Source organism: Podarcis raffonei, chromosome 10 (genome assembly GCF_027172205.1).
Source record: "Podarcis raffonei isolate rPodRaf1 chromosome 10, rPodRaf1.pri, whole genome shotgun sequence".
Lineage (NCBI taxonomy): Eukaryota > Metazoa > Chordata > Lepidosauria > Squamata > Lacertidae > Podarcis > Podarcis raffonei.
In genome coordinates, this window is record NC_070611.1 from 30,143,064 (window position 1) to 30,169,625 (window position 26,562).

The window sequence follows — 26,562 nt, forward strand, 5'->3', positions numbered from 1 at the left end:
TGATATATAATGTCATGACATTATATATCAATTACTCCAAAAAGAAGTGGTGCTATGAGCCACCAAACCTCGGAAACACACTTTTTCCAAAAGGTTTCCGCAATTTTGGCCACTAGTGTAAATAAATGTATTGAGGTCAACCCCCAATAAATGCACATTAAACTGCAGTCTTAAACAACATTGTACAAATAAAACCTTTAGTTTTTCTTCAACTTACTCTTACTGGTATGTTCTGCCTTGAAGTTAAGAACTACTATTCCAGATTAAGTGAGCTGAGAATTGCACCCTGAATGTGAGAAATATTTCATTGCTCTTCTAGTGTGCTGACCACAGATGGGCTGCAGGATCTATCAGGAACACTGCAATGAACACCCTGCATACTAGAGTTCTAGATAAATGATTCACTGTGACAAATCTTATCTTAATCAGAACTACAGACCTATTTTTTGAGAAGAAGTTGAGAAAGCAAGCAGTTGCAAAGGGAAGGAGACAACAAGAGAACTGTATTTCTGGCATTTTTTACTGGCACAAACAGCAGTTCTACTCTGTCCACCTCCCACCCTTCTTTGCAGCTGCCTAAAGTGCACATACATCTGTTGTAATTCAGAGGAGGACAAGATCATCATCTGACATAGCTGTTTCATTGACACTAATATCAGCCTTGGTTTCAAGATAAATTCCACTCCTAAGTCCAGGGACTCATTTTCAACCCTTCTGTATTTATTGTTCCTCCTTATCCATCCTTATTTTTTTCTGCTCAGTGGGCAGTCAACTAAACAGAAGCAGTCCTAGCAGAACAAATCAGGATCGTGAGGGCTATAGAAACAACTGTCAGCACCTGATGAATACATTAATCTTACCAATTATTATCATCTCTGTAATGGTCTTTTTAAAGATGTATCAATTCAGAACCATTCTGACAAACAGTGTAGTCTTCAGGTTCCCTTTTGGACACAGGTGCACAGAGCTCTACTTTCATTGTCCAATCTCCTTCAGCTATTGGAGAAAGGCCAGGTATCCCATCAAATCTCCTGGCTCTTTCTGTTGGCTGACTATCAATATCCAAAAGGTTTTAGGATATGTGAGACGGGGCAGAAGAATGATAAGTAACATCCTTTAGCGTGTGAAAAGAGCTTGGCTATTTCCCTCTCTGGGCTACAGTGACTTTTGAAATAATTTGGTAGTATGGTATCTAAAGCTTCTTGTCTGGAAATGTATAATGTATTACGAACTCCATGGTCCTCACAATATATAAGTAGGCATCTTGCATTGGTTCCGTTCATTAAACCCATCTTATATGGAACTAACCATTAGATGCAGTATGTAGAAATGAATGTACAGATTTAGTCACTGAGCAATGTGTCTCTGTTCCTCCATCTTGGGATTTTCCCACAGAAATCAAGTGCTTGCAGTGGTTGGCCTTACTAGATGATTCTGATATGTAAATTCTTCCTTGGCAAGTTGTGCCAAAATTCAAAGTCGACTGAGTTCAATAGAGCGTATTCCCTAGATGTGTGCAGAAGACTGAAGTACTAGAAAACTAGGAAATCGTCCAAGATCTACAAAATAGAACAGTGTGGAATGCTCCCACTCAGTTGTACCCTTCTATACCATACTCAATTCCATTCCTCCTCCAGAGTTTTCCATTCCCTCCTTTCAACTGTCAATCAGCATTCCATGGACACTGCGCGTTCTTAGTCCTTACCAGGCTGTTTTGAGGATCCTCCAATTCACCCAACTTGTGTGTGGGGTTTCCTTACATATATATTTTTTGTACTTTTGCAAACCTTGTGGCCAAGAGCAAATAAGCATTATGGGGAGTTATCATTGCATTCAGAAAATGAGACCTCTAGGCTGCTTAGCACTTCTGAAACATCTGACATGCTTTCCAAAGTGCGATATTGGTTTGTAAGTGCCGGTGTGGTTTCAGTTTCATATAACAGAGGCAACCATTTACAGTGCATTGTTAAGTTTAACTGTCCTTTGTTACCTGGCCTGTGAGTTGTCACTTTTTAAATTGGTAGCACATCCCCACGTCCAAACAGAAGCACTGGAATGATTAACGAGTAAATGCTCTTATAAACTGCTGTGTTCTAAAGCAGCTGCTTAGAAAGCACAGGAGCCAACATTTTAGATAGGGGCCAGCCTTTAACTGCAACATTCTACACAGGACTGGGGTGTTCTTCATTTTTCTTTAACTATCTACTGTATGTCTGTTTTCCTGCTTCTCTTGCTCGGCCACTGTCTTTGCCTCCAGCTTTTCCTTATCTCTGGCCACTGTCAATGCCATCTTTCTGACTTGTCCCTTCTTCTCCCTCTCGTTAAAAAAATAGCTCAAAATAAGGACAAAAATAAAATGGGGCTAGAAGACATGGTGGAGTGCATCTTATGTTGGCCAAAACTTAATTTTGGGTGCTGCCTGTCATATGAAAACCAGATACGCAAGATGTATTAGCAGTAGTACAATCTGAGCAATGCTTTCAAGTGCCAGAGCACAGGAATGTCTTTTGGGGCGGCTGGGGCGCCTTTGATCTAGTCCTTTCTACTTCTTTTGATAAGTCCTTCACAGAAGCAGATCTGCATTTAAATCAGTCTAAATGTCCATTGCCTTTGAATACTGCTATTCTGTCGCACAACACCAAAACATCTGTGAAACAAAAGAGACTCTAATCAAAAGGAAGCTATAAGGCACTATTCTTGTACTACAGTATTGATTCTTTATGCAGATCCCTATTAAATTCTTTCAGATTTGAAGCATGAGATCAACTAGATCTTAAAATATATTTATGAACTTTAGCTCTTTGGGGACTATGGAACCAAGGACAAACAGGTCCTTTGACTAGAGTTATTCTTATGTTATACATGAACATCTATAGATTATCTTCTTTTTACAAGCCAAAACAGGTTATTCATATTTGATATATTGCTGACTCTTAGTGCAATTTCCAAATCACTTGTTCTGGGTTTGAATTAGGATTTCTGATTGTGGGTGAAGTTATTTAAAAATCTAGAGGATCTATATGTTTTATATGCTATTTATTGCGGAAGAGGCCTTGAATGGATTTGCAATTGATAAATTAATTGAATAGAGACAAAGGAATTTCTATCGTAACCTGTTCTAGCCATACATACATGAAATGCATGGTTTACTTCTTCCACCCTCACAATTTAATTTGAACTGACGTGGCAGGGGAGAGGATCAACAGGAATCTCTTGAAAAAAACTTTTTCTAAAATAAGTTAGTGATATGGATTAATCTGTGGAAACTGAGCTGATATTAAAACAGAATGCCTTTTAGGATTTGCAGAGTTCTGGGTTTAATTTCAGACAGGTAACATAAGAACTGTAAGAAGTGAGAGAAGGGGTGTTGAAGTTGCCCATCAAAAGTTGACAACTGGACAGCTGACTGAGCAGGTGCACAAGTCTCACCTGGTCTTCCCAAATATGGTGCTCGTATTTAAATTCATCATTAATTCTAAATGCATATATATCAGGCATAGCCAAAATGGTGCCCGCCATAAGCTATTAATACTACAGCTCCCATCATTCCTGACCCCGAGACATACTGACTTGGACTGAGTTGAAGTCAGGTTACAGATGCATTTTATATGCAGATCTCTGTCCTCTTTCCTGGTAATGCAACAGCTGCCAGACAGGTGTCAAGGTACTTACCCTTGTTGTTTTCACTTTATTGCCGGAAGAACAACTCCATCCTTTTCGATCTGGAAGAACTTTGCATTCTTCCCCTTCAAGACATGGCTGCATGTGGCACCACCATTTTTGTTCCACTATTGAAGCTAGAGAAGTAGTAGAAGAAGAAAGGCATGCTTTTTTTTTAATATATTGGTGCTATTTTTAACTTATTCCATGGAAATATTGTCAGGGCAATAGTAGCAAAGTCATAAATGTCAACTATGATCTGCATTTTTTTAACAATAAATAAATATCTGCATAACAAAATCAAAATGAAAATTGCATATATGTGAATTTGAACAGCAATCAGAATGACATTAACCAATAAGGGGGCAGAAAACTGACCTGGTATCATGAAATGTTTGGCTTATTTTCAACATGTCTCGCTTTGGAACAGCTTAAAAGCCTCTCACATCTATTTAAATGTATTTCATAATTCACATTTCTCCAGTTTCATTGAGCTGCTCTCATGTTAAAAGATTCATTATATTCTCTGCTTTCAGCCTATATTCCTTAACCCTTGAACATTCAGGTCTAATGTGTCTGGAAGAAATATATTCTCAAAAGATGATATAGTTACTGTTTCTGCGATAGCTGACATCGCAGCACCATGAAAACACAAGCTTCTTGCAGAGCATGTGACATGCAGAAGGCAAAGGCACATGGACCATCTAAAAATTTCTCTCCTGAATGTAAAGAAAGCATTTATTTCTTTGTGCTGCTCTCATGTTAAAATGACTTCCTTAAAAAAAAAACAAGAGATGGCATCACTCTTTGCCTTGATTTTTTCTTTTTTGTGGTGAAAATAATATAAAGGAAATGTGAAACAGCACCTCATGGAGCAAATACGCTGATGTAGCTTTAGCAGCAGATATTAAAATGAGCGAACTTGATACAGCCGTATGGGTGCTCGGAGTTTTACATCAAGTCCCTAGAGGTTTCATTTCACAGCAAGGCTTGGTAATTCACTTTCAAATCTCCAGCTATCGTTCACCTTGGGTATATATATATATATATATACCTCCAAAGAACTCTCAATATCCTCCTTATCACTATAAATATTGGCAGGATTAAATGAAAGGCAATTGCTTAAAGAACTCAGCAGAGCATGACTCGAGAGGGAAGAACAAACCACAGAATGTGCCGCACCATCAACGCAAGAAGGAGCTGCTCGAGTGGTACCTGCTACCTGCCCAGGGAAGCAGGAGCACTTGACTGTCTGCGATCTTTCTTCTATCTTGTTCTTATTACAACATCGGTGGAGAGCCACCACTTCACAAGTTCCAGTTTTAACATGATGAGCTGTGGAAACAAGATGTTGACAGCAGTGATGACATTTATTTATTTATTTATTTATTTATTTATTTATTTATTTATTTATTTAGCACAATTTCTTTAAAAGCAGAAATGCATCAACTTAAGAAGCCGTCTGCACTGTAGGTGTCGTCAGAAAGGTCTTCTGTGCTAAGGGAAGGGCTTATCTTGCTTCCTAGGCTGAGATACCTTATAATTCCTTATTGCTCAGAACACAACAGCTATTTGGGGGCAGGAACATTGTATGTTTGGCCTCGAGTGGCTGGCTGCAGGCAGAGAAGACAATATGATCAGAAGAATAGCGTTCAGAAACTAGTGAAGAAAGTTGGCAGTATGGAGTGCTCCTGCTTAGGGTTCTAGACAGCCAGCCATGCCCTTTTCCAAGCAACTCCATTCCAACCTCCAACCCCCTCCCCCAAGACACTCAGCATTCTGTGCCCATTTGTCAGTCTTCATTAGATTGGGGTGTTTTTTGGTGTGGGTGTGGTGGTAGGGTGTTCCCTTAGGGCAGAGCTTTCCAAACTGTGTGTTGTGACACATTAGTGTGCCAGCTGCAGTGTGTAGGTGTGTTGTGTGAAACCTGCTCGCATTTCTCCTAGGGGTGCAAAGGGGTTAGTTTAACCTCCGGTTTGCTAGTAAAACTGAATTACCGTGTTGCGAAATGATGCATGTCCAAAAAGTATGTCACCAACTTGAAAAGTCTGGAAAGCTCTGCCTTAGGGTTTTCCCCCACATTACAGATTTTTTGTACTTTGTAAACTTTGGGGTTCCCCCAGGCATACTGATACCATCTTATTATTGGTGGCCCCGTCTTAGCTGCAAATTTCAGCTCTAATGCAGATGAATGTTCTGCAAACGTATTTCCTGATAGTGTAAGAACTGGAGTTATTTCAAGAAGTACCACAGAAAACATTTCATTCTGGAAAATGTCGGCACATGTGTTTGTCAAAGGGAGGGAGGGATAAGTGTGTCAGCCTGTAAAGAAACATTTAATTTCTTAAAATATTATTTAAAATATAACCTAGCTTTCCAAATGCATTTTGCTGAAGGTAACTAACAATACACACAAAAAGTATAACGAAAGCATTGTAAAATAACATATAATGGACAACAAAAAAGATGAGATTAAAAACAGCAGGCCGCAAAAACTAAAAGCTGTAAACCAAAACAGAATAAAGGCAGTGAGAAGTCAACCAAGTAACCCCAAAGCTTCTGAAACAGGAAGTTCATCATCAACAGGCACAAGGAACGGTTCGAAAACCAAGGTGCGGAAGCAGCGCCAGATGTTCGGCTTCCAAAGAATGTTCTTAAACCGGATCACTCACTTCCGGGTTTGTGACATTTGGGAACCGATCTGTTCGACAACTAAGCCGTTCGACTACCAAGGTACCACTGTAATAAGACAGGCCTCCCTGGGCAGAGTCTAATCACACTACCCAAGAAGGCTCTCTGGTGCAGTCCCACCAATCCTGTTACTTTTACATGTTTACCATCTTTCATGTGAAAATTTCTCATCTCTGTGTCTGCTTTACTCAAGTGACCACGTATTTTGAGAAATGAGGGGGGAGGCAGTGCAAATTCTTCACATGCCAATATGCTTCTTGCTGGAGAGATGCAAAACCTCTGTTTGCTATCCATCGATTAAAAAAAAAGTTCTCCCAATAACAGTTTTGAAATATTTTGTTGCAGATGATGCTTTGCTATGCCAAGTATTATTTTGTTCTGTATTAGACTTATGGGATGCACGCTCAATATGATGAACAATGCCGAGAGTGGAAAATCAAACATATTCAGACAGTATCAATATTCTCTCCACTTCAAGGTGAATGTTAATGACACAGAATACCATGATATACCAACTGAAAGGAATTGGTAGCTTACTGGAAAAAGCTTCCAGTTCAGGGATCCAGTATTTCTGTGAAACAAACAAACTAACAGATGCTAACCTCTCTTTTAAACAATATAAGGAAGCAGGACAGCCAGTTTCTTGGGAAGTGTGATGGATGCAGAATATTGAGGATGGGCTATCATTATGGAAGGACCTGAAAACAACATTATTTCTTCAAACAGACTGGCAGAGTTTAGGACTTGGCCCCTAAGTGCTTAGAAAGACTTGGGCAGCCTCAGAACTTGAATTTGAAGTCCAGCTAACAACATTTCTAAAATAGAATATACTAACATTTTGTTTCCGCAACACGCACTTGACATATAATGTCTTGTCAGTTACATTTTGATTAACATGCTCATGATAAATTAACCTTATTGAGTAATCAAGACCTGAAAATAGAGACACAGTCCATTTTGGGGAAGTCATGGGTTGATGGTGGGATTTATACATTAGATCAGTTAATAGGATCAGATGGAGAATTTTTGCCATTTGCAGTTTTGCAGTTTAGGTACCACTTATCCACTACTGCTGAATGCTAGCATCTTCAACTAGAGCAGTTTTAGAGTCTATTTTTGGACTGTTAGCTTTGAGTGCCTCAGCATCTCCTGTGCTGCTGGAGGAAATAAATGGATATTTGCAGAAAACTAAACCCATTAATAGCTGTTTATAAATGTTTATTGGAATGCTGTAAATTGAATGTTCAGGAACTTAGAGGTGAAGGGAAACAGAGAGTTAGAGTGTTCCATTAATCTCCATCAAAGGAAAGTTCCTTTAGCATCCATACGCAGGGTTTCTTTAAATTTAAAAATGAGATTGACCCAACAAAAGCGGATGTTTAGAGTATACTATACTTCATGGCACCTCAACAAGAAGGTATTGTTTGATTCACAAAGATGTTGGTAATGTAATGTTGAAAATGCCTATTCCAGAACATATGAAGAGCCTGCTGGATCAGGCCAATGACCCATCTAGTCCAGCATCCTGTTCTCTCACACACCCCAGCCAAAGCAGGCACATGTCTGATAGTAATTCCCTACTGTCAAAAGCATCCCTAACAGCAGCCTTAAGGTGCCCCAGATACACATACACACACACACCCTTGCATGGATGTCCATGCACTCTTAAACTATATACCTGTGGTGGGGACAAACAGATGGACAACCTATGTGGATCCTGAGAGCCCTTATGTGTCAGGATGCTGTCAGCGGCTTCTGGCTGGTTGCCCAGGAAAGTATAAAGACAAGGGAAGGTTTCTTACTGTCCTTTTTTTAATTCAGTGTTTATAGAGAGAGACTATAGAACCCAGCCTCTTGGGTAATGGCATTGTCCTGAGTGAATTCCACCCCCCTTCTCTCCCACTTCCTCATTTGTCATCCTCATCACCTCCTCTATGGGTGCTGCTACATGCCCTCTGTCTTTGAGCTCTGTGCTCTCCTACTTTCAAGGCTGGCCAGGTTCGGGGCGGGGGGTCTGGAAAGCTTTCCAATGACGCCGTGACTGTCAGCTGTCGCCTCGCTTCCTCCTCCTCTTCTATTATTTCTATTCTATTCTATTATTTCTATTTCTATTATTTCTATTATTTCCCAACTTTCCCCCTCATTTGCCTATGAGCTGTGACCTCCTGCAAACCACTGTTGTAAATCTATACTGTCTTCCTCTTGCTCCTCCCTGAAAGGGTCAGGTTGTGGAGGCAGTCTCCACCATTCCTCCTCTGCCCAGTTCCTGACATTATGGTGGCAAAAAGATTTATATTGCAAGGCTGCAAGGATAAACATCCACCACCCATTACTCAGTGGTCAAATGAACTCACTGCCCTTTCTTCATTTGAACAGACTGATTATAATTATCACTTTTGTCTAGACACCAATTTGGACTATTAATCTAAAACAGGGTGGATGGAAAACAGTGGTACCTCGGGTTAAGTACTTAATTCGTTCCGGAGGTCCGTACTTAACCTGAAACTGTTCTTAACCTGAAGCACCACTTTAGCTAATGGGGCCTCTTGCTGCCGCTGCGCCGCCGGAGCCTGATTTCTGTTCTCATCCTGAAGCAAAGTTCTTAACCTGAAGCACTATTTCTGGCTTAGTGGAGTGTGTAACCTGAAGTGTATGTAACCTGAAGCGTATGTAACCCGAGGTACCACTGTATTCTTCTTGATAATGTCAGCCTGCCATTGATTGTTGTTTAAATGATAATGATGGTGGTGATGATGATGATGACGACAAATTTTTCTTCTCCCGCACCACTCTGCCCCATTACACTTGCTAATAAAAAGCTGAAGGACAACCACCAAACACAACATGGGCTTTCAAATGGACTTTGGTAGTCATGAACTGAGCTGCGGATGGATGGAGTGCTTTGGAGCTTTCAATGGATTGGCATTTGCCACAAAAAGGCAACCCTGTTGTATAAGCTGTGTGGTTAATAATTATCACAAAAACTGTGCTGCAGAAAACTCAGGCAAATGGTAACTCTTATTCTTCTGGAAGGCAGAATTACAATAAGGTAGAATGAAACTTAACTCTTGAGACTGGAAGGAATAGTCATGGATATGGGCCTTCATATTTCAGTTACTAACAAGCAGGTCTCCTTAATCTCAGCCTTGTTTTACACGTAGATCATGCAGTGCTTTCTATTGCTATGGCTGGTCATTAATTTATCACTTTTAGAAAACTGTGTGATGACCACAAGTTGCTGGCTTTTGGGGAGAGGCTGTGAATCAGAGAAAGATTGATAGCTCAATAGACAGAACATGATTGGTAGAGCAAAGGTTCTATCTTCAGTTCCCCACATCTCCACTTAAAAGGATTATAGGCTGTGGGGCTGGAAACACCTCTATCTCAGCCTTACAGAGCGACTGCCTGTCAAAGTACTGGAGTAGACAGACTAACAGTACAATGGTACCTGGGGTTACAGACGCTTCAGGTTACAGACTCCGCTAACCCAGAAATAGTACCTCGGGTTAAGAACTTTGCTTCAGGATGAGAACAGAAATCGTGCAGCAGCAGTGGGAGGCCCCTTTAGCTAAAGTGGAGTTTCAGGTTAAGAACGGACCTCCAGAAAGAATTAAGTTCTTAACCCGAGGTATAAGGAAACTTCATGTATTCATAGGCACAAATAGAAACAAAAGCAGCCATCAAGTTGGATGCTCATTCATGTGCACTAACTCACAATCCTAGAAATTTATGTTGTCAAACAATAAATCTCAGCAAACAGGACAGTAAAGAATTAGCAGAAATGGTCCCTTTCTACTCTTATAGTACAATTCTGTATTCAGACGCTTATTCCCTGGTAAGCATGTAAACCTTAGTGAGCTTTGGCCCTACTTCCCCTTCTCTCTGAAATTCTTATTTACATTCTGGGTTGTCTCACTGATTCTTAAGACTTCGTTTGCTTCCACACAATTCTATTTAATAGTTTTTACACAGCACAACTGGCTCCCTAGAGATGCCACATTCCACCTTCTAAGCAGAAATCAAGCACCACCTATATGCACCAACGGGCACCTGAAATGCAAGCTATTTAATATATTTAGTTTGTTGTAAAACACTTTGAAAACAAATTAGTGCTGAAACAAAAACTTTAAAGGCTGCAGATTTCTCATTCTTTAGCCATTAGTGAGAATGAATGGGACGTATTTAGGTTTTCATGCCAACGTAATCAAATTAAACAGAATGGTCAATTAAATTTATGAATGCATTTCAAAGGATGGTGGTGCGGAAGTGCATTTCAATAGATTAGATTAGATCAGTGAATAATCTAAACAACAGATTAGACCAGTGAATAACCAGATTTCCCAATAAAGTGCAAAATAGAAATGTAACTTTCATTCAATTTTTAATGAAGAAAACAACAACTTTCCATATAAGAAATGCCTACATTTCAATGCAATAAAATTCATAGAAGTTCAAAAGTTTGCTTAATTTGATACTACATTAAGTAGTATCCAAGGGGAAATTAGGGAAGAGGGGCAATACAACTCACAAACAAAAAAAAATTGTATACTCTAAATGTCCTGGACTTCAAAAGATAAACTGATAGGATGAAAATAAACCTATTAAGTCACTAATGCACAGGCCACTGTCTTATTTGTGGACCCAACAGCATCTTGCACAAACCAGAAAGCATTTCAACTCACTCAAGAAAGTGAAGGGGTTCTGTGACTTTTGCCTATTTCACCTTTCTGCTTCAAACTCCTTGTCATATCCTTTTCTGTTCTGGAAAGTTCACAAACAGAACTGGGGGAGGCACATCAGGTTAAGCGGGAAGCTAAGAAAGCCCCGTTCCAGGAATCCATCTCTTCTCATGGAAGTTAGGAACCAAGCCTTCATGGAAAATATGGGCCTATTAGATATATTTCTCTCCACCCTGCACTCCAAATAATTCCCTATTATTAATTTAGCTCAAACCACAACCCAAGTTCTGCAACTCTTCTCATTGTTTTTTTCCAGAACAATCATTAGCTGACAATAATTAAATAATAATTCGTATTAGTCATCCAAAGTACCGTATTTTTCGCCCTATAGGACGCACTTTTTCCCCTCCAAAAATGAAGGGGAAATCTGTGTGCGTCCTATGGGGCGAATACAGGCTTTCGCTGAAGCTTGGAGAGCGAGAGGGGTCGGTGCGCACCGGCCCCTCTCGCTCTCCAGGCTTCAGGAAGCTATCAGCAAGCCTGGGGAGCCCGCGGGAGTTCCTGCAGGGCTCCCCAAGCTGCGGATAGCAGTCTGCCGCCCGGCGCGCGGGGCGCCCTGAAGCAGAGCGCCCCTCGCGCCGGGCAGACATCGGCCAGCCCCACAAGCTCGGGGGACAGCTGGGAGGCGCAGCACCGCCATACCGCTGTTCCCCAACCTGGTTTTGGGGGGGAGGGAAATAAAGGAAACAAAATTTTTCTTTATTTCCCCCCCAAAAAACTAGGTGCGTCCTATGGGACGGAGTGTCCTATGGGACGAAAAATACGGTATCTAAAATCCCACACAGAGAAGTAATGAAACCACTTAGAAGCCATTTTGGCATGGAAGGGGTATATAAAATAAAATGATGATGATGTTGATGATGATGATATATTGAGTTCTATGAATTTTGGAGAACCCATACACAATTGTTAATAATGATATCCACACAGGCTTAAGGTTACACTATGATGACAGTAATTTCCACATTGATTAATGATAAGGCAGGTGTCCGTCTCGATCTGCCTTAATATGGCTTCCCATCAGTTCACTATTACACACACTTTAAAATAAAAATGCCGACATTTTATGGACTGTACAATAATAATAAAAAAACTAGTGTGACTAGAATGTTTTTTCAACTCACAGCCTGAATCAGCATGTTATTATTTTGTAACCAGATTGTGGCAGGTTGGTTTTTCCCCAAAACACAATGCATGTTTGCTTAGTTCATACTGATTGACATGGAAAGCAAATGTAGGCTATCTTTCCTCTACACTTCAGCAATCTCGATGTGTCACTTCTGTCTCAATGTGTCACTCCAAAAAGCAAGACCATGCAGTTTTTTATAGCCTTGCTGCATAATCTTTAAATGTTTGTGGTTGTTCTAGTCACTCACCATGGTTCTGGTGGACTACAAAATCCAGTGGACATAGATACTCCAGATAAAAAATTAAAATAAGTTGGTAAATGTAAAAAAAAAAGTCAAATACATGTATTTCTTTTACAATACAATATATGCTGCTGCTGCTGCTGCTGCCTCCCTCTCTCTCTCTCTCTCTCTCTCTCTCTCTCTCTCTCTCTCTCGTAAGCCACTCTGGGAATTTCATTGATCATTGAAGATTGAGGCTTACATTTTAGGAACAACTATATTCTGGGCTTATCTACACTTCATCTAAGCATGGGTCCAAGGTTTTTCTTTCATCCTGCCACTTTCCATGGGAATGGGCTACAACCCATTCTCTTTAAAGCAAAGTACCAACCAATTACCCTGGATTCTAGAACTAGTGCATTGCCTTCTATGTGTTATGGGCATGTTACAAGCAGGGGGGTCAGCCAAAATTTGTGCTTGCCATTGACTTTGCACCTGGGAAGGAGCAGGGTCCTGCTTAGCTTTGGAGGCAATTGCAGGGACAAGATGCCATTCTCATCCTTTCACTCCTCTCACATCCAGATTTAAGCTAATGGATAATGGGATCATCCATGAGCAAATTCTGAAGTTCTGTCAAAATGACTGGGTGCACTTCATCATTTTGTTCTTCAAAGCTCACCATAAAATGTGGTTTGTTGTGCTCCTTCTTCTGAAGCTTTCTTACCATTTCTGGTGTGATTGTGGCTATTGTTGCCTTGCCAGCTTCAAGACTTGGTTGTACTGGCAAAACTGCACTTAATGTATGCAGAGCTGTGCCCCCATCTAAGAACAAAACTGAACATTTAAAAAGTGGGTTTGGAATATATTTGGGGCAGGGGGAGCAATCAATGCTAGTTGAGGAATGGGAACGAAGCCTTAGAGCTGATGGATCTTGTACAGAAGCCACTTCAAATAGTCTCTAGCATTCCAGGCCTTTGTGCCTACCCCATTATGCATGAAAAATAGATGTAAAATGTGAGCAGTCTACCATATGGATTTCTACGACTGAGTGGAGAAAATCCAACAACACAGCAAGCAGCTTCTAGGGGTCACTTCAAATGGTACAGTAAATCTTCATGTGATAACTCTGATTCATGCAGCAAGATGTTGTACAATGCTTCCATGGAACAGCCACCTCCATAAGTATATTTCACATATAAAGACAGCTTCCATTTCTCATAGATAAGATGATAGATAGATGATGATATAGATAGATAGATGATAGATAGATAGATAGATAGATAGATAGATAGATAGATAGATATAGATAGATAGATAGATACATACATACAGTGGTACCTCGGGTTAAGTACTTAATTTGTTCCGGAGGTCAGTTCTTAACCTGAAACTGTTCTTAACCTGAAGCACCACTTTAGCTAATGGGGCCTCCTGTTGCCGCCGTGCCACCAGAGCACGATTTCTGTTCTCATCCTGAAGCAAAGTTCTTAACCAGAGGTAATATTTCTGGGTTAGCGGAGTGTGTAGCCTGAAGCGTATGTAACCTGAGGTACCACTGTAGATAGATATAGATAGATGATAGATAGATAGATGATAGATAGATGATAGATGATAGATAGATAGATGATAGATAGATGATAGATAGATAGATGATAGATAGATAGATAGATAGATAGATAGATAGATAGATAGATAGATGATAGATAGATAGATAGATGATATACAAGATTCAGCACATTTTAAAAGAAATTTATTAACTGTGGGAAATTACTTTCATTTTGTTAATTACATGGCAGAAAAGGCAATTTACAGATTAAAAGAAAAGCTATTATCATAAATTGTTTTACATAGATGCTTTTCAAAGCTTCACCAACCTTTTTTGTCATTCTAGTAGCATTGAGGGAAGAAAAGACAGTGGTCACCATCTTCTCTTCATCCCAATATCACTAAAATAATGCTACATTATGATCAGAGGCATCGTGCAGGGATATGGCAGTCCGCAAGGCTGCTGATTATAGCTCCATCACTGCTTCTGATACTAGAGCAACTAACTTTAAAAAGTGAAGGGGGGAAGCCACAGCCACCACAAAAGCCCCATTCTCCCAACTATAACTATTTTAAGCATTTACCTTCCTCCACCCTCACCTCAAAAGCCTGAAAATGCCACCCCACTTTTGCAGCTTGCAAACAGGGCTGCATAAGTAGGAAGGCATTTTTGGCTAAGTGCTGCAACAATAAATAGGCAACAATACCACATAATGGGAGAACATGGGGGATTGCTTTTGTGCTATATGAATTATCACATTGCTGTTGTTTAGTCGTGTCCGACTCTTCGTGACCCCATGGACTAGAGCACGCCAGGCACTTCTATCTTCCACTGCCTCCCGTAGTTTAGTCAAACTCATGCTGGTAGCTTCGAGAACACTGTCCAACCATCTCATCCTCTGCCGTCCCCTTTTCCCTGTGCCCTCCATCTTTCCCAACATCAGGGTCTTTTCCAGGGAGTCTTCTCTTCTCATCAGGTGGCCAAAGTATTGGAGTCTCAGCTTCAGGATCTGTCCTTCCAGTGAGCACTCAGGGCTGATTTCCTTAAGAATAGATAGGTTTGATCTTCTTGCACTCCATGGGACTCTCAAGAGTCTCCTCCAGCACCATAATTCAAAAGCATCAATTCTTTGGCGATCAGCCTTCTTTATGGTCCAGCTCTCACTTCCGTACATCACTACTGGGAAAACCATAGCTTTAACTATATGGACCTTTGTTGGCAAGGTGATGTCTCTGCTTTGCTCCAACAGGGTTAGAAGTGTGGCAATGGGAAGATTTAGCAAATATGCATATTTCTAACTGCAGGCACCCAACGCCTCTACAAATACCGCCTGGTATATTCATGGAAAGCAGTTCTAGAAGCCCCAAAATGGGTCTTGATATGTGTTAAACTCGAAGATGTTGAGGCTGGAAGAGCTGCCTCTGCAACACAATTAGCCTACTTAGTCCAGGTGGCTGGAGGATGGCAAAGAGAGTTCTTATGACAACACACTGCAGAAAAAAGTGCCTTTTCAACCTTTAGAAGAAGAAAAACAACCAGCTAATGAATAGTTTGCCATGGTGATGTTGCCAAACCTGCTGCACTGTGCCAGGAATAAATCTCATTCATCATCTTCGCTGCCAACCACCAGTTACTGCCATCTGCACACAAAGACTTTTGCCCCCTTGGCAAAAAATCAAGGATAACTGTATTGTAATTGCATTCTCAGGAAGAAAGATCCCTAACGGTCAACAGAAAAGATTGAGATATCCAACGTGCACCAAAGATATGCAGAACTTGACTTTGTGGTCGGTTATCTCAGTTAAGTGGTAAGGAGGGAAATGCGCTGGATTAATAGAAATAGCTGGCTCAGATTCATCTGGGCACCCAAACTTTAGAAAAAAAATCAATCAACCAGACGGAGCACTTCATGTAGAATTTTTGGACCAGCAGCATTTTCAGCCATCTGACTTTATCCATTTTGGCTTAGCGAAGATAATTTCATTCACACACTCTTTCAGTATTGGTCAGTAAATGTTGCTGGCAGAATCCTGTCACTTCTCCTTTTAAGGGTTACGGCTCCCTTTCATGGTAGAGGTTACAAATCATAATTTGCTGGGCAGTATAAATAACGTGAGCTCTGGGGATTCAAAAATAGCACCAACGTTTATAGCAAATGTGGAAGTCTCTTCCAAAACACATTTGTCAAAATACTTAATTTTCAAATCTCCTTTAGTATGAATATCTTAATTTTTTGCCTCACCTAGAAACCTTAAAATGAATTTGTTTCACTTATGAATTTCGACTAATAGTCTCAAAGGCAACATAAAATTATAAAACAACCAACCTACATACCTGAGAAAATGAGAACATTACATTAAAATAATAATAATAATCACAAATAAAACAAGGACAAGCAGCAGCAATAATCAGTAGTCCATAAATACTAAAACAAACAAACAAAAAGGTACTGTATTAGAAGAGAATAATTTGACAGCTTTGGTGAGTAATAAAGGTATCGCTGCAATGAAAATAATACAGGTACCTCACAAATCTGCCAAAGAAAGGTGCTCCAAAGATGGGGCATCATTCTGCGAGAAGAAACATACACCCACACATTTAAAATCAACAGAATTCATGTGGCGCTGACTTCCCAAACCTAGTGAATTGTAGGCCAAAACATCGGAAGGGCAGTGTCAGGGACTGGACAGAGGAGGAATGATGGAGACTGCCTCCCTCTCCTGAACCTTCCAGAGAAGAGGAAGACAATATAGGTTTATAAGCAGTGGTTTGCGGAAGGTCACGGCTCAGAGGTAGATGGGGGGCAAAGTTGGGAAATGATGGGAAAGTAGGAGGGGGAAGCAGAGCCGGAGCAGCTGGCTGACACATCATCACTAGAAAGCATTCCAGACCCCCCTTCTCCCAGAACCCGGCAAGCATTGAAAGTAGGAGCGCAAAGGGCTCAGAGGCAAGTGGCCCTAAGCAGCCCCCGTAAGGTGTGTGCTGCTGCTGATGATTGAGGAGAGAAGGGGTGTAGATTACTTGGAGCAACGCCAATGCTCCAAGAGGCTGCATTTCTAAGCCCCTCTCTGTGAATATTGAATAAAAGACGACGTTAAGAGCTTTCCTTGCCAGCTTTCCTGGCAACATACCATGGGGGGGAGATTGGATTCCCTGATGCCTAATAGGCAGTAAGTTGGGGGAGGCTGGTACAGGGTGTGGGGTAGGAGCTCATAATTCAGTGGTAGAACATCTCTGCTTTCCATGAAAAAGGTCCCAAGTTTAATCCCAGACATCTCCAGGTAGGGTTGGCAGAAACTGTGCAGAGCCACAGCCAGTCAGTGTGACATTTGTGAGTTAGGTGGACCAATAGTCTGATTCCATTTCAAATGAAATGCAAATGGTGAAAGTTGCAAATCTCACCCTGAGACATAAAAGTAATGCTTACCACATACAATGTGCATTGTTTTCTCTCTCTTTTGATGGGCCACATGCCCATCAAAGTCTGAGCTCAGCAAGAAGAAGCCACCTTCAGGTTTGAAGGAGTGCTGAAAATAAACTGGCAGAAATAGTTTGTATTTTCTTTAGTACTCCGGCAGACAGGCTGTGGCTTTATGGGATAAACCACATTATTTTATTGGCAGTATGGATCATATGTTTTATGTGTTGTTGTTTTCAATCGCCTAAATGTAAACAGCAAATATCATCGAATACAAATATGATGGAAGTGTATCATTCTGGATCATCGCTCAGCTTTGTGTTACAAAAAACTAATATCTACACTGAACTGAACTACACATTTCAAGTAAAAACATGAGAGACAAGCCTATTGGAAATTAGAAATGCTTGATGCAGTCCTCATATGGAGGACTGTACCACTTCAGTTTACATGGTAATTTTTAAGCATTAAGCAGGAACACTTTCTAACATCAGCCTGTGTCAAAATTCAGTTAACACAGTCCTTGCATGAACAATATAACACCACAATTAAATTTGTTGGAATCATCCACGGGAGTGTATAGGCCAAACAGAGAATCACATCAGATTAACATCAGGCACTAAACCATCATGAACATGTTGCATATGCTCATATTAATCACTCTTTCAATATTGATCAGAAAATTAAATTTAAAGCGAAATATAACACTTCTCTTCCATGTTTACAACCAAGTCCTGTCCAGAGGCTATTAGAGTGAACTAGGCTTCGATGGGCTCCGTGTCATAGGAACATAATGGCAACAGCTCAGTAGCAAATGATAGTGCAGATAAGCTGAATTTAATCTGGACGAAGACTTCCTCAAAGTTCTAGAGACATGTGAGCATGAAGCCCACTTCCTGCATATCTGCACCCGCCTCAAAAAAACAAAAAAAAGTAGTGAAAGGAATGATGAGCCATTAGACTTAAGTAGAAAGAAATATTCTTTCCCTCCGCTAGCTGTTCCTTCTAAAGGAGTGCAATCTGATCCAGAACTGGTTGCCACAGAAAACACCTATCAACAGTGCCTCCATTTTGTTTATTGGCCCTTTGCTGCCTCCAGGCACTGATCCAATACTTGCAGACACACTTGATTGAGATGAAATGTAACATTTCAAATGACTGAGATGAAATGTAACATTTCCATGTTCCTTATTGTTCTTTTCATTTTTGCTTTGTTTAAATGTTTTTTGTAGGATGCGCACTGAGTAATAGCTACTGGGATCCAAGAAATTTAATTATTAGTAAATAAACTCCATTCGCCTCTTACTTGTGGTTTCAGATGGAGTTTAAGTTGATCTGTTACATGTGTACAACTGCATGATTTGTCTGGTCATCTCTTTCACTCCTGTAATCTTTAAAGGTATGGATGCCCTCTTCTGGCCCATACCATTTCACTTAAAGTAGCTGCAACTGCATTTTTGGAAATGGTGTAAAGCAAGTGTGGTCAGGGCTCATCCATTCTTTACCGCCAAAATGGAACACAAGTCAATCTGCAGAAAATCCAATTGACATTTGTTCTGATTCAGTGGTAAACAGCACATTTTCCTGCGGGAAACGGTGAGACAAAAGACCTCTCAGACCTGTGATTGGAAAGCACAGGAAAAATATTAGTGTTTATAAGCCCTCAATTAAACTAGAATGACCCTCCCTCTCCATATTTAAATACACCTCCTACAACGTATAAACAACCCTCTTTAAAGATACTGTGCTCATTTTTAATATTTTACTTTTCGGCTGTTTCTGCATAATTTCAAACATTTCAGAAGACTTGCCTAACTCAACGGAGTTTTGAAAAAGCTTCATAGGCTATCCTACACCTCAGCTTGCTCACTGGGGGGAAAAGTCTTAATTTTTAAAGTTCAACTTCATTCAGCAGGCCTCGGGCAAAGCTGTTTGATGAGCATAGTCAGGGGAATAGCTCTACTCAGACCTTCGGGGGGGGGGGGAGGGGGCTAACAAGACACACCGCTAGTCTTGTGAAATCCTCTCTTTTAAAGCGATCTCCCTTGGTATCACCTTCCCTCCGTATTATCGATCCCATATAAATACTGAGTCTCTTAAGTCATAGGCCTGATGAATCAATAGCATACCTAAATAAAGTCAAAGAACTAAAGTGGCCTGAGCAGGGAGACAGGTAATTCTGTGTGTGTGTGTGTGTGTGTGTGTGTGTGTGTGTGTGTGTGTGTGTGTGTACACGCTTGTATATGCTTGTAGAAGGCACCAAACAACCTCCTGCTATCATGGGTTTTGTTTGTGGATAGGTTCTATCCTAACTCCAAGAGCTCTATTTTAAAAGGTTCCCAAAACTCTACTGAAAACATGGAACTTCTTTCTAACATGAAATACAGTTATATCCTGATGTGTAACAACTTGCCACACTGCGACACAACTAGTGCCTCGTACTATGATGGAAGCTGTGTTCCTTAAAGCACTTAGATCTTCCATACAATACAGGATATAGACTTGTCCTCCTCAGCTGATGTCCCCAAAGTTTGAAATTAGCTGCTTTGGATAACAAACTTGCCCACCTTGTAAATGCTCTGATATATTATGAATGGCGCTGTCAGGTGCTGTTGCAGTTGCTCAAGAGTAACCAGGCAAGACTCCCACAGGCTTTATTTTGGTGCAAACTATTTACAGTGAAGAGCGTCATGAGTTCATGTCTGGCTCAATCGCTAGCAGAATCCGGGAGTGGTCTGTTTTTGTACCTCCCGCAACATAAAAGTCTCGTCACCCCCAGCCTTTTCTGCCCCTCCCTGCGCCTCAGACTACTGCACAGGATGGGTGCTGGCAGGGGTGTGCTCCCCGCCTCTCTGGCTTGCTTAGGCTCGGTGTTAAGGCTCTTCCTAGCATCCTCTGGTCCTTGCACCTCTTCTCCACTGGAGGTGGGGCTTTCCTCCTTGCCGGAAGAGGAACTGCTTCACAAGATTTTCGGAAGCTCCCTGTAACACAACTGCCCTTCTATCTCTCCCCTTTGAGCCGCTGGCAGTTCCCTGACAGGCGCTTTCTCCAAAGGTTCTTCCCAGGCTCAGAATGTAAAATGAGATGCTGTGAAATTCTGTCCATGTGCAGCCGGCGCTCAACAGTCCAGGCATGAACAGCAGGTGCTTTGTATGCATATGTGCAAATGGTTTTAATGCAGTGCTTTACTGAAACGCAAGGCTGCCGTGATGGCTGTGTTCACTGTTGCAAGAGGTATGCCTCTGAATACCAGTTACTGGGAATCGCAGTGTTGATCTCGGGTCTTCTGAACTAGATAGGTCTTTGCTCTGATCCAGCAGGGAAGACTCTTCATATTTTCCTACTTGCATGATAGGTAGAGGGAACAGAGAAGTGCATACAAGCAAGGAGGTTGGTGGACCTATTATGCTGTACAGAAATGCTGGTTTGCTGGAGAAGGGGCAGGGATCTCTATCCTTTCTTTGTTATCCCCCAGCTAGCCAACTAGATAGCTAGCAAGTTATTTTGCATCTTAGGAAAGTTGGGGGGGGGGCTTATATACAATTATTTATTTACTATGTTAAACATCTTCCTCTTGCCGATTACTATAAACTACATGATCAGTAAATCCAACCAAGGCAGCTTTTTGTTTGGTACCTTTTCGGTCAGCTCTCTTGATAATTATAGTTTCCAATGATTTATTAGTTATTTATACGCTGCTTAATTGCCAATACGGCTTTTCAGTGGTTATTGTTTCCCAGATAAACACACACACACGTTTCTTGCTCCCCGGTGGGTTAGTCTGGGGAGTGGTGAATTTCAATTTCCAAGCAGTGTCCACCATGGCTTGTATTAGGAACTACCATTTCTACATCCTCAATCAGGAAGATGCATGCAGCACCATCAGTTCACATAACATTATTAGCCAGAAAAGAATTCTTAGAAAACAAATGAGGGTTTTTGTTTTCCCCCTGAATGAAAAAGCTCCTTATTGTGGAACTAATTCAGACTGACACAGATGGGAGCTTACCCAACACCAGTTCTCCTTCCATCTTCAAAATCTCATCTCTCTTAGTTCCCGCCTCTCTGCATGTCATCATGCATGACACAACTTTGTTGAAAGAAGGCGTTACCAAAGATACTTCTGACGGGCACATTTAAAGATGTGTAGCCCTAGGCTCTTAAATTTTGGGTGATTTTTAAAAATCTGATTATCCTAGCGCAAGCTTGCAGGTCCCTCTCAAGTTTGGTGAATTCTCTCTGTTAAGTAAGCACCTATTTTGCTTATCCACACAGGTATCCTTCTCTTTAACAAACAGTACAAATTCACAAATGTCCAGTGGGAAGGAGAAATCTATTTCATAAGGTGAGATTAAAAGGTAATAGAAAATATTCTGGCAGCAGAGATAACATACACAGATAAATTAGCTGAATCTAGCAAGGAACTAGTAAACATGGCTGTGAATAAGCACAGGTACGCACACCCCTTTTGGGGGCTGGTGCCCAATTTGAACTGTGAATTGATGGATCCATTTTTGATCAAACCAAGAGAGACAGTGTTGCTAAACCAAGAAAGGCAGTGTCAATAAACTCTAGCTCGGCAGCTTTCGCCTCTGGCTGTTAAAACATCCTTTGGTTAAGTATATAGGCCAGAAACGGAAAACCCTGAAAGAATTAAATGCCATGTGGTCCAACAGTCTTTGTGCCATTCTGCCATTTTTATAATATTCAATTATTATCCAGTGCTGAAGCTGACCTATTTCATGCCTCTCTTGGCCCAGAAAAAGCAAACAGAATACACAGCAAAAGGGCAAGAGTGTGAGAGGTAGAAATGAAAAACTTTGTACGGTTTCTTCTGCTTCAGATATTCAAAGGAAGCAGCAAGAAGGAAAGCGCAAGACATCTGTACTTTCTTCTTCCATTTCTAGGTCTCATGCAAGGAAAGAGATGTACATGCACACTGTGGGAGATACATATTCTGTCAATGTGGGGTAGGTAGAATATGCATTTCTTCACACAGGGCAAGACCCAAAAGGTCATATGAGGTATAAGATTAGCTGTAATACTATAACACTAATGACACAAGCTTCAACTTTGTTTCCTCTGCATCACAGCCTTGAAGTAATTTAAAAGTAGGCCTGCTGTAACCTTCAACTGTGAAGCAATGCTTTTTTAAAAAAAAAAAGTCTGTAGTCACTCATATAGCTGTGCTGAGACAATACTTCAGCGCTTTGGGAAATGCTGCTGATAGTCAGGAGCAAATTTATGGTTATTTTTTATCTCTCCCATTTGCCACCAGTCAAGCTACCCTTAAGTGTGTATTTCCTTGAAAGCCATACATAGGACCAGAAAACATACTGGCTGACCTAAATGTCAATACTGTATACTTATTAGACTGAAGCCAGAAGGGAGCCAATGCTTGAATTCTGAGGTAAAAATGTGTTGGTTTTAGTGACATTCATGATCTTTAGAAAGATTTATGTCCTGCAACTATTATGTTTGCCTTTAGAAACATAATTTGGCTCTGAGAATGCATAATCATTATTCTCACGATCATCATAACAGTTGTTTGTTATTTGAGCTAATTATTATATTGTTACTCAACAATCAAACAGGCCATTCACATCTGCTGAGTCTGTGGTCCTGGTTACTTCTCTAAAGTAAGCCTGATAGCCACCAACAGTGGTGTCTTGCCTATGGTGCCTAAACGTAAATTGCACCATTTAAACAAAAGCAGTAGCACACCTATAGGCATTGCTAACAGCACGTGGAAGACAAAAGACTTAGTGTGCTATGTAGCCACTTTGTGGTTTTGACTTCTCGGCTGAAAAGAGAAATGGACCTACCAGCAATTCAAATGCCTTTCCTGCCTGTTTCCTTCCACAGCCACTTTCTTCTCCCTCTCCAACTAACAAAAGTTAACAAAGCACCCCACTACCAAATGTGGCACCCCACCTTTCAAAGTAAGATGGGATGGGTTTCCACCCCTCTGCTCCATTTTGTGCTTGGAGAGAGCAGGCAATCTGAGTCGCGCAGCAGTAAATTACCGTATTTTTCGCCCTATAGGACGCACTTTTTCCCCTCCAAAAATGAAGGGGAAATGTGTGTGCGTCCTATGGGGCGAATGCAGGCTTTCGCTGAAGCCTGGAGAGGGAGAGGGGTCGGTGCGCACCGACCCCTCTCGCTCTCCAGGCTTCAGGAGAGCCCCACCGCCAGCCCCACAAGCTCGGGGGACAGCAGGGAGGCGGAACGCCGCCATCCCGCTGTCCCCCGACTTTGTTAGAAGGCTGGTGGGGGAGGAGAAGCCTGCTCCTCCCCGCCGCCAGCCCCGCAAACTCGGGGGACAGTGGGAGGCGCAGCGCGCCTTTCCCGCTGTCCCTCGACTTGGTTAGAAGGCTGGCGGGGGGGAGAAGCCTGCTCCTCCCCGTCGCCAGTCCCGCAAACTTGGGGGACAGCGGGGAGGCGCAGTGCGCCATTCCGCTGTCTCCCAACCTGGTCTGGAGGCTGGCGGAGGGCTTCCCCCTCCCCCAGCCCCACAAGCTTCCAGAGCGATGCCAAAGCTGCACGCAGCTTTGGCATGGCTCTTGGTCCCGTTCTGGGGGTTGGGGGAGGGGGAAGCTCGGGCTTCCCCCTCCCCCAGCCCCACAAGCTTCCAGAGCGATGCCAAAGCTGCACGCAGCTTTGGCATGGCTCTGGGTCCCGTTCTGGGGACTGGGGAAGCTCGGGCTTCCCCCGCCCCATCCCCGTGCCTGGGGGGGCGATTTCCCCCCCTTTATTCCCCCCCCCCAAAATCTAGGTGCGTCCTATGGGCCGGTGCGTCCTATAGGGTGAAAAATACGGTAATCAACACAGAGTTTTCTTCATAAACAAAATAAAACCTTTACCTGAGGAAACAAAGTTGTTCATAAACAGCATAGTTAAAGAGCATACACAGAGTCTCATTGCGGCTATCTGAGAGGCCTCAAAGAGGCACAGTCTTAGTTACTGATTTACTAGTCCTGGAGCCACTCTGTCTGCAACAACACAACACACACACACACTGGCTGAGACACACAGACTGAGGCCCACAGAGAGGCTGGCTACTTTTATAGGGAGAATGAGTCATAGTGACTTAGCAGTTTGCTGTTAACAGTTAGCAGGCTTGAGTGATTGTGTAGACCTTGTAGGCCTTACTGTTTCTGCTCTCAAGAACCTTTGTCTCATGGCAATCTACTCACTCAGAGAAATGCACTCTTCCTGCTTCAGGAGGAAGCACTCCCTCGTCCTGGATTTTTCTCACACCAAATGAGGAGATAGCAGTAGCACCAGTAAAGAAAATGCAGGTAAGGAGACTGAAAAGCAAGCAAGGTGGGCAATCTTGACATGCCATGTGTTGATTGACATACATACATAAATGTCTGGTGTTCTTTTTTGCTGCATCTCCAGAAGCATAGCTGTCAACTTTCAACCTTCAGATTTGAAAATAAGGAATCAGCAGCCTCGAAAATAAGGGATGAGCAGCCTCGAAAATAAGGGATCAGCAGCCTCACCTGTCCCGGGCACAGTCTATGGGATATCTAACAATCTGGGATAGCAGCAGGAAACAGCGGGAAATGGCACTGGAATAAGGGAAATTCCCACAAAAAAAGGGAAGGTTGACAGCTATGTCCAGAAGGGATCCAACACTGAGTCTTCACCCTCAGCTGATGGATCTAAAAAGCCTTGGTAGGCCTGACAGATCCTTCCCACAAACTGCCTAACAGAATCATAGAATCATAAGAGTTGGAAGGGAGCCACTGCAAAATGCAGGAATATACAGCTGTCCCAAACAGGGATCAAACCTGTAACCTTGGTGTTATCAGCACCAAACTCTAATGAACTGAGCTAAGAAGCAAGTCTTCAGTGAAACTGACAATCTTGCCGATTTTTTTGAAAACTTCCCATTGCCAAGACGTAAATTAGCAACAGAAAACGTTTCCTTCTGAGGCATTCTGAAAAAGGGAACCATTAGCAGTACAAGTTTCAGAAAAAAACAAAAAGTGGTAAGTCCAAGTATTAGGCATTGACAAGGCTGAAGGTTGCTTCTGCATTTCTAAGGAATGACTACTGAGGAAAATAAGGCATCTGGAAGAAGGAAACTTTTGGGTACTTAATTACATGGCTAGCCCCAGAACATCTGCCAGGTATACGAAGAGCAAAGATAACAGAATCTGAGAGAATATAGAAGATGAAATCAGCAGGGCACCATTGGAACACTGTGATGTAGAGCAGACAGCAGATCACTATTGCACATTTGAGATGACAGCTGTTTGAATACCCTAGGTTTGGGCTTTGGATGAAATGACATTTTGGGTGAAATGAAACAGCAGCCATGCAAGGGAACATAATAAAACTGTTCCAATTTTTCAGTATGAATATGATTAATTCAGCTCTGTGTCAGGTGCTGCTGAGTTCAAAACTGGACTGCACAGTTTACCCTGACCTTTTTTTTGCTCAGTGTGCCAAGAGGCAGGGTCTGTGGCCAGAGACAGCAGCAGTACTATAAACCCCAATTCCAGCCCCTGTAGTGCATAAATGAGAAAAGGACACCTAGTAAGCATAAACGAGCATTTTCTTTAAATATCCTTGTTGATAAAAGCATTGTTAAGACAGCTGGATGCTGTGATGCTATATAGCAGCTATGTACATTAACTGCTATCAAGTCAACAATATGGCCAACCCCCCCCCCAAAAAAAACAGCTGTAACTCCAGTTTGTGAGTCCCTATAATATATTACGCGGTTAGAGCCGTAACAGAGAATATATATTTTATACTTTTAAGAAACTGTAGACGCTCAGCACAGTTGTGAAGTTCTCAAGCATTATTAACAAAACAGTATAGTCCAACATGGTTTGCTCAGAAAAGCAGCATATGAAGCAATGCTATTATAATAGTATTTATCACAACATGAGGCTGCCTTCTAAGTAAAATAAGGCCTTTTGCTTTCCTTAACCACATAGCAAAATTTAATATAAGTGGCCCACATGACTGACAACTGGGTGCCTGTTGCTGACCATTGCCATGGAAAGTATTTGAAGCCTCTGGAAGCCAGAGGTTTTTTTAATCCATAGTTTGGGCTGTGTTAAAGTCTTAATGCAGGATTGCAGGAATAATTTCTTCATAGTTTTTCTTACAACATGTTTGATTCTGTGGCACCTATGGATT

General features: G+C 41.7%; 1 protein-coding gene across 5 annotated transcripts in view; it reads right to left on the reverse strand.

The window, feature by feature from the left end:
• Nucleotides 1–26,562, reverse strand: part of TAFA2 (TAFA chemokine like family member 2) — a 134,285-nt gene that overhangs the window by 20,383 nt on the left and 87,340 nt on the right. For 3 of the 5 annotated variants that reach the window (XR_008332620.1, XR_008332621.1, XM_053407498.1), the window contains exons 3-4: nt 4,843–4,995; nt 3,673–3,797 (exon numbers count right to left, since the gene is read on the reverse strand). Coding sequence is in view for 3 of the 5 variants with exons in the window: in XM_053407498.1 (XP_053263473.1) it covers nt 3,673–3,797; nt 4,843–4,995 (278 nt within the window). In the remaining 2 variants the exon portion in view is untranslated. Of the gene's footprint in view, nt 1–2,405; nt 2,648–3,672; nt 3,798–4,842; nt 4,996–26,562 lie in introns of those variants that run through there. The other 2 variants (XM_053407496.1, XM_053407497.1) reach the window with 1 other exon arrangement.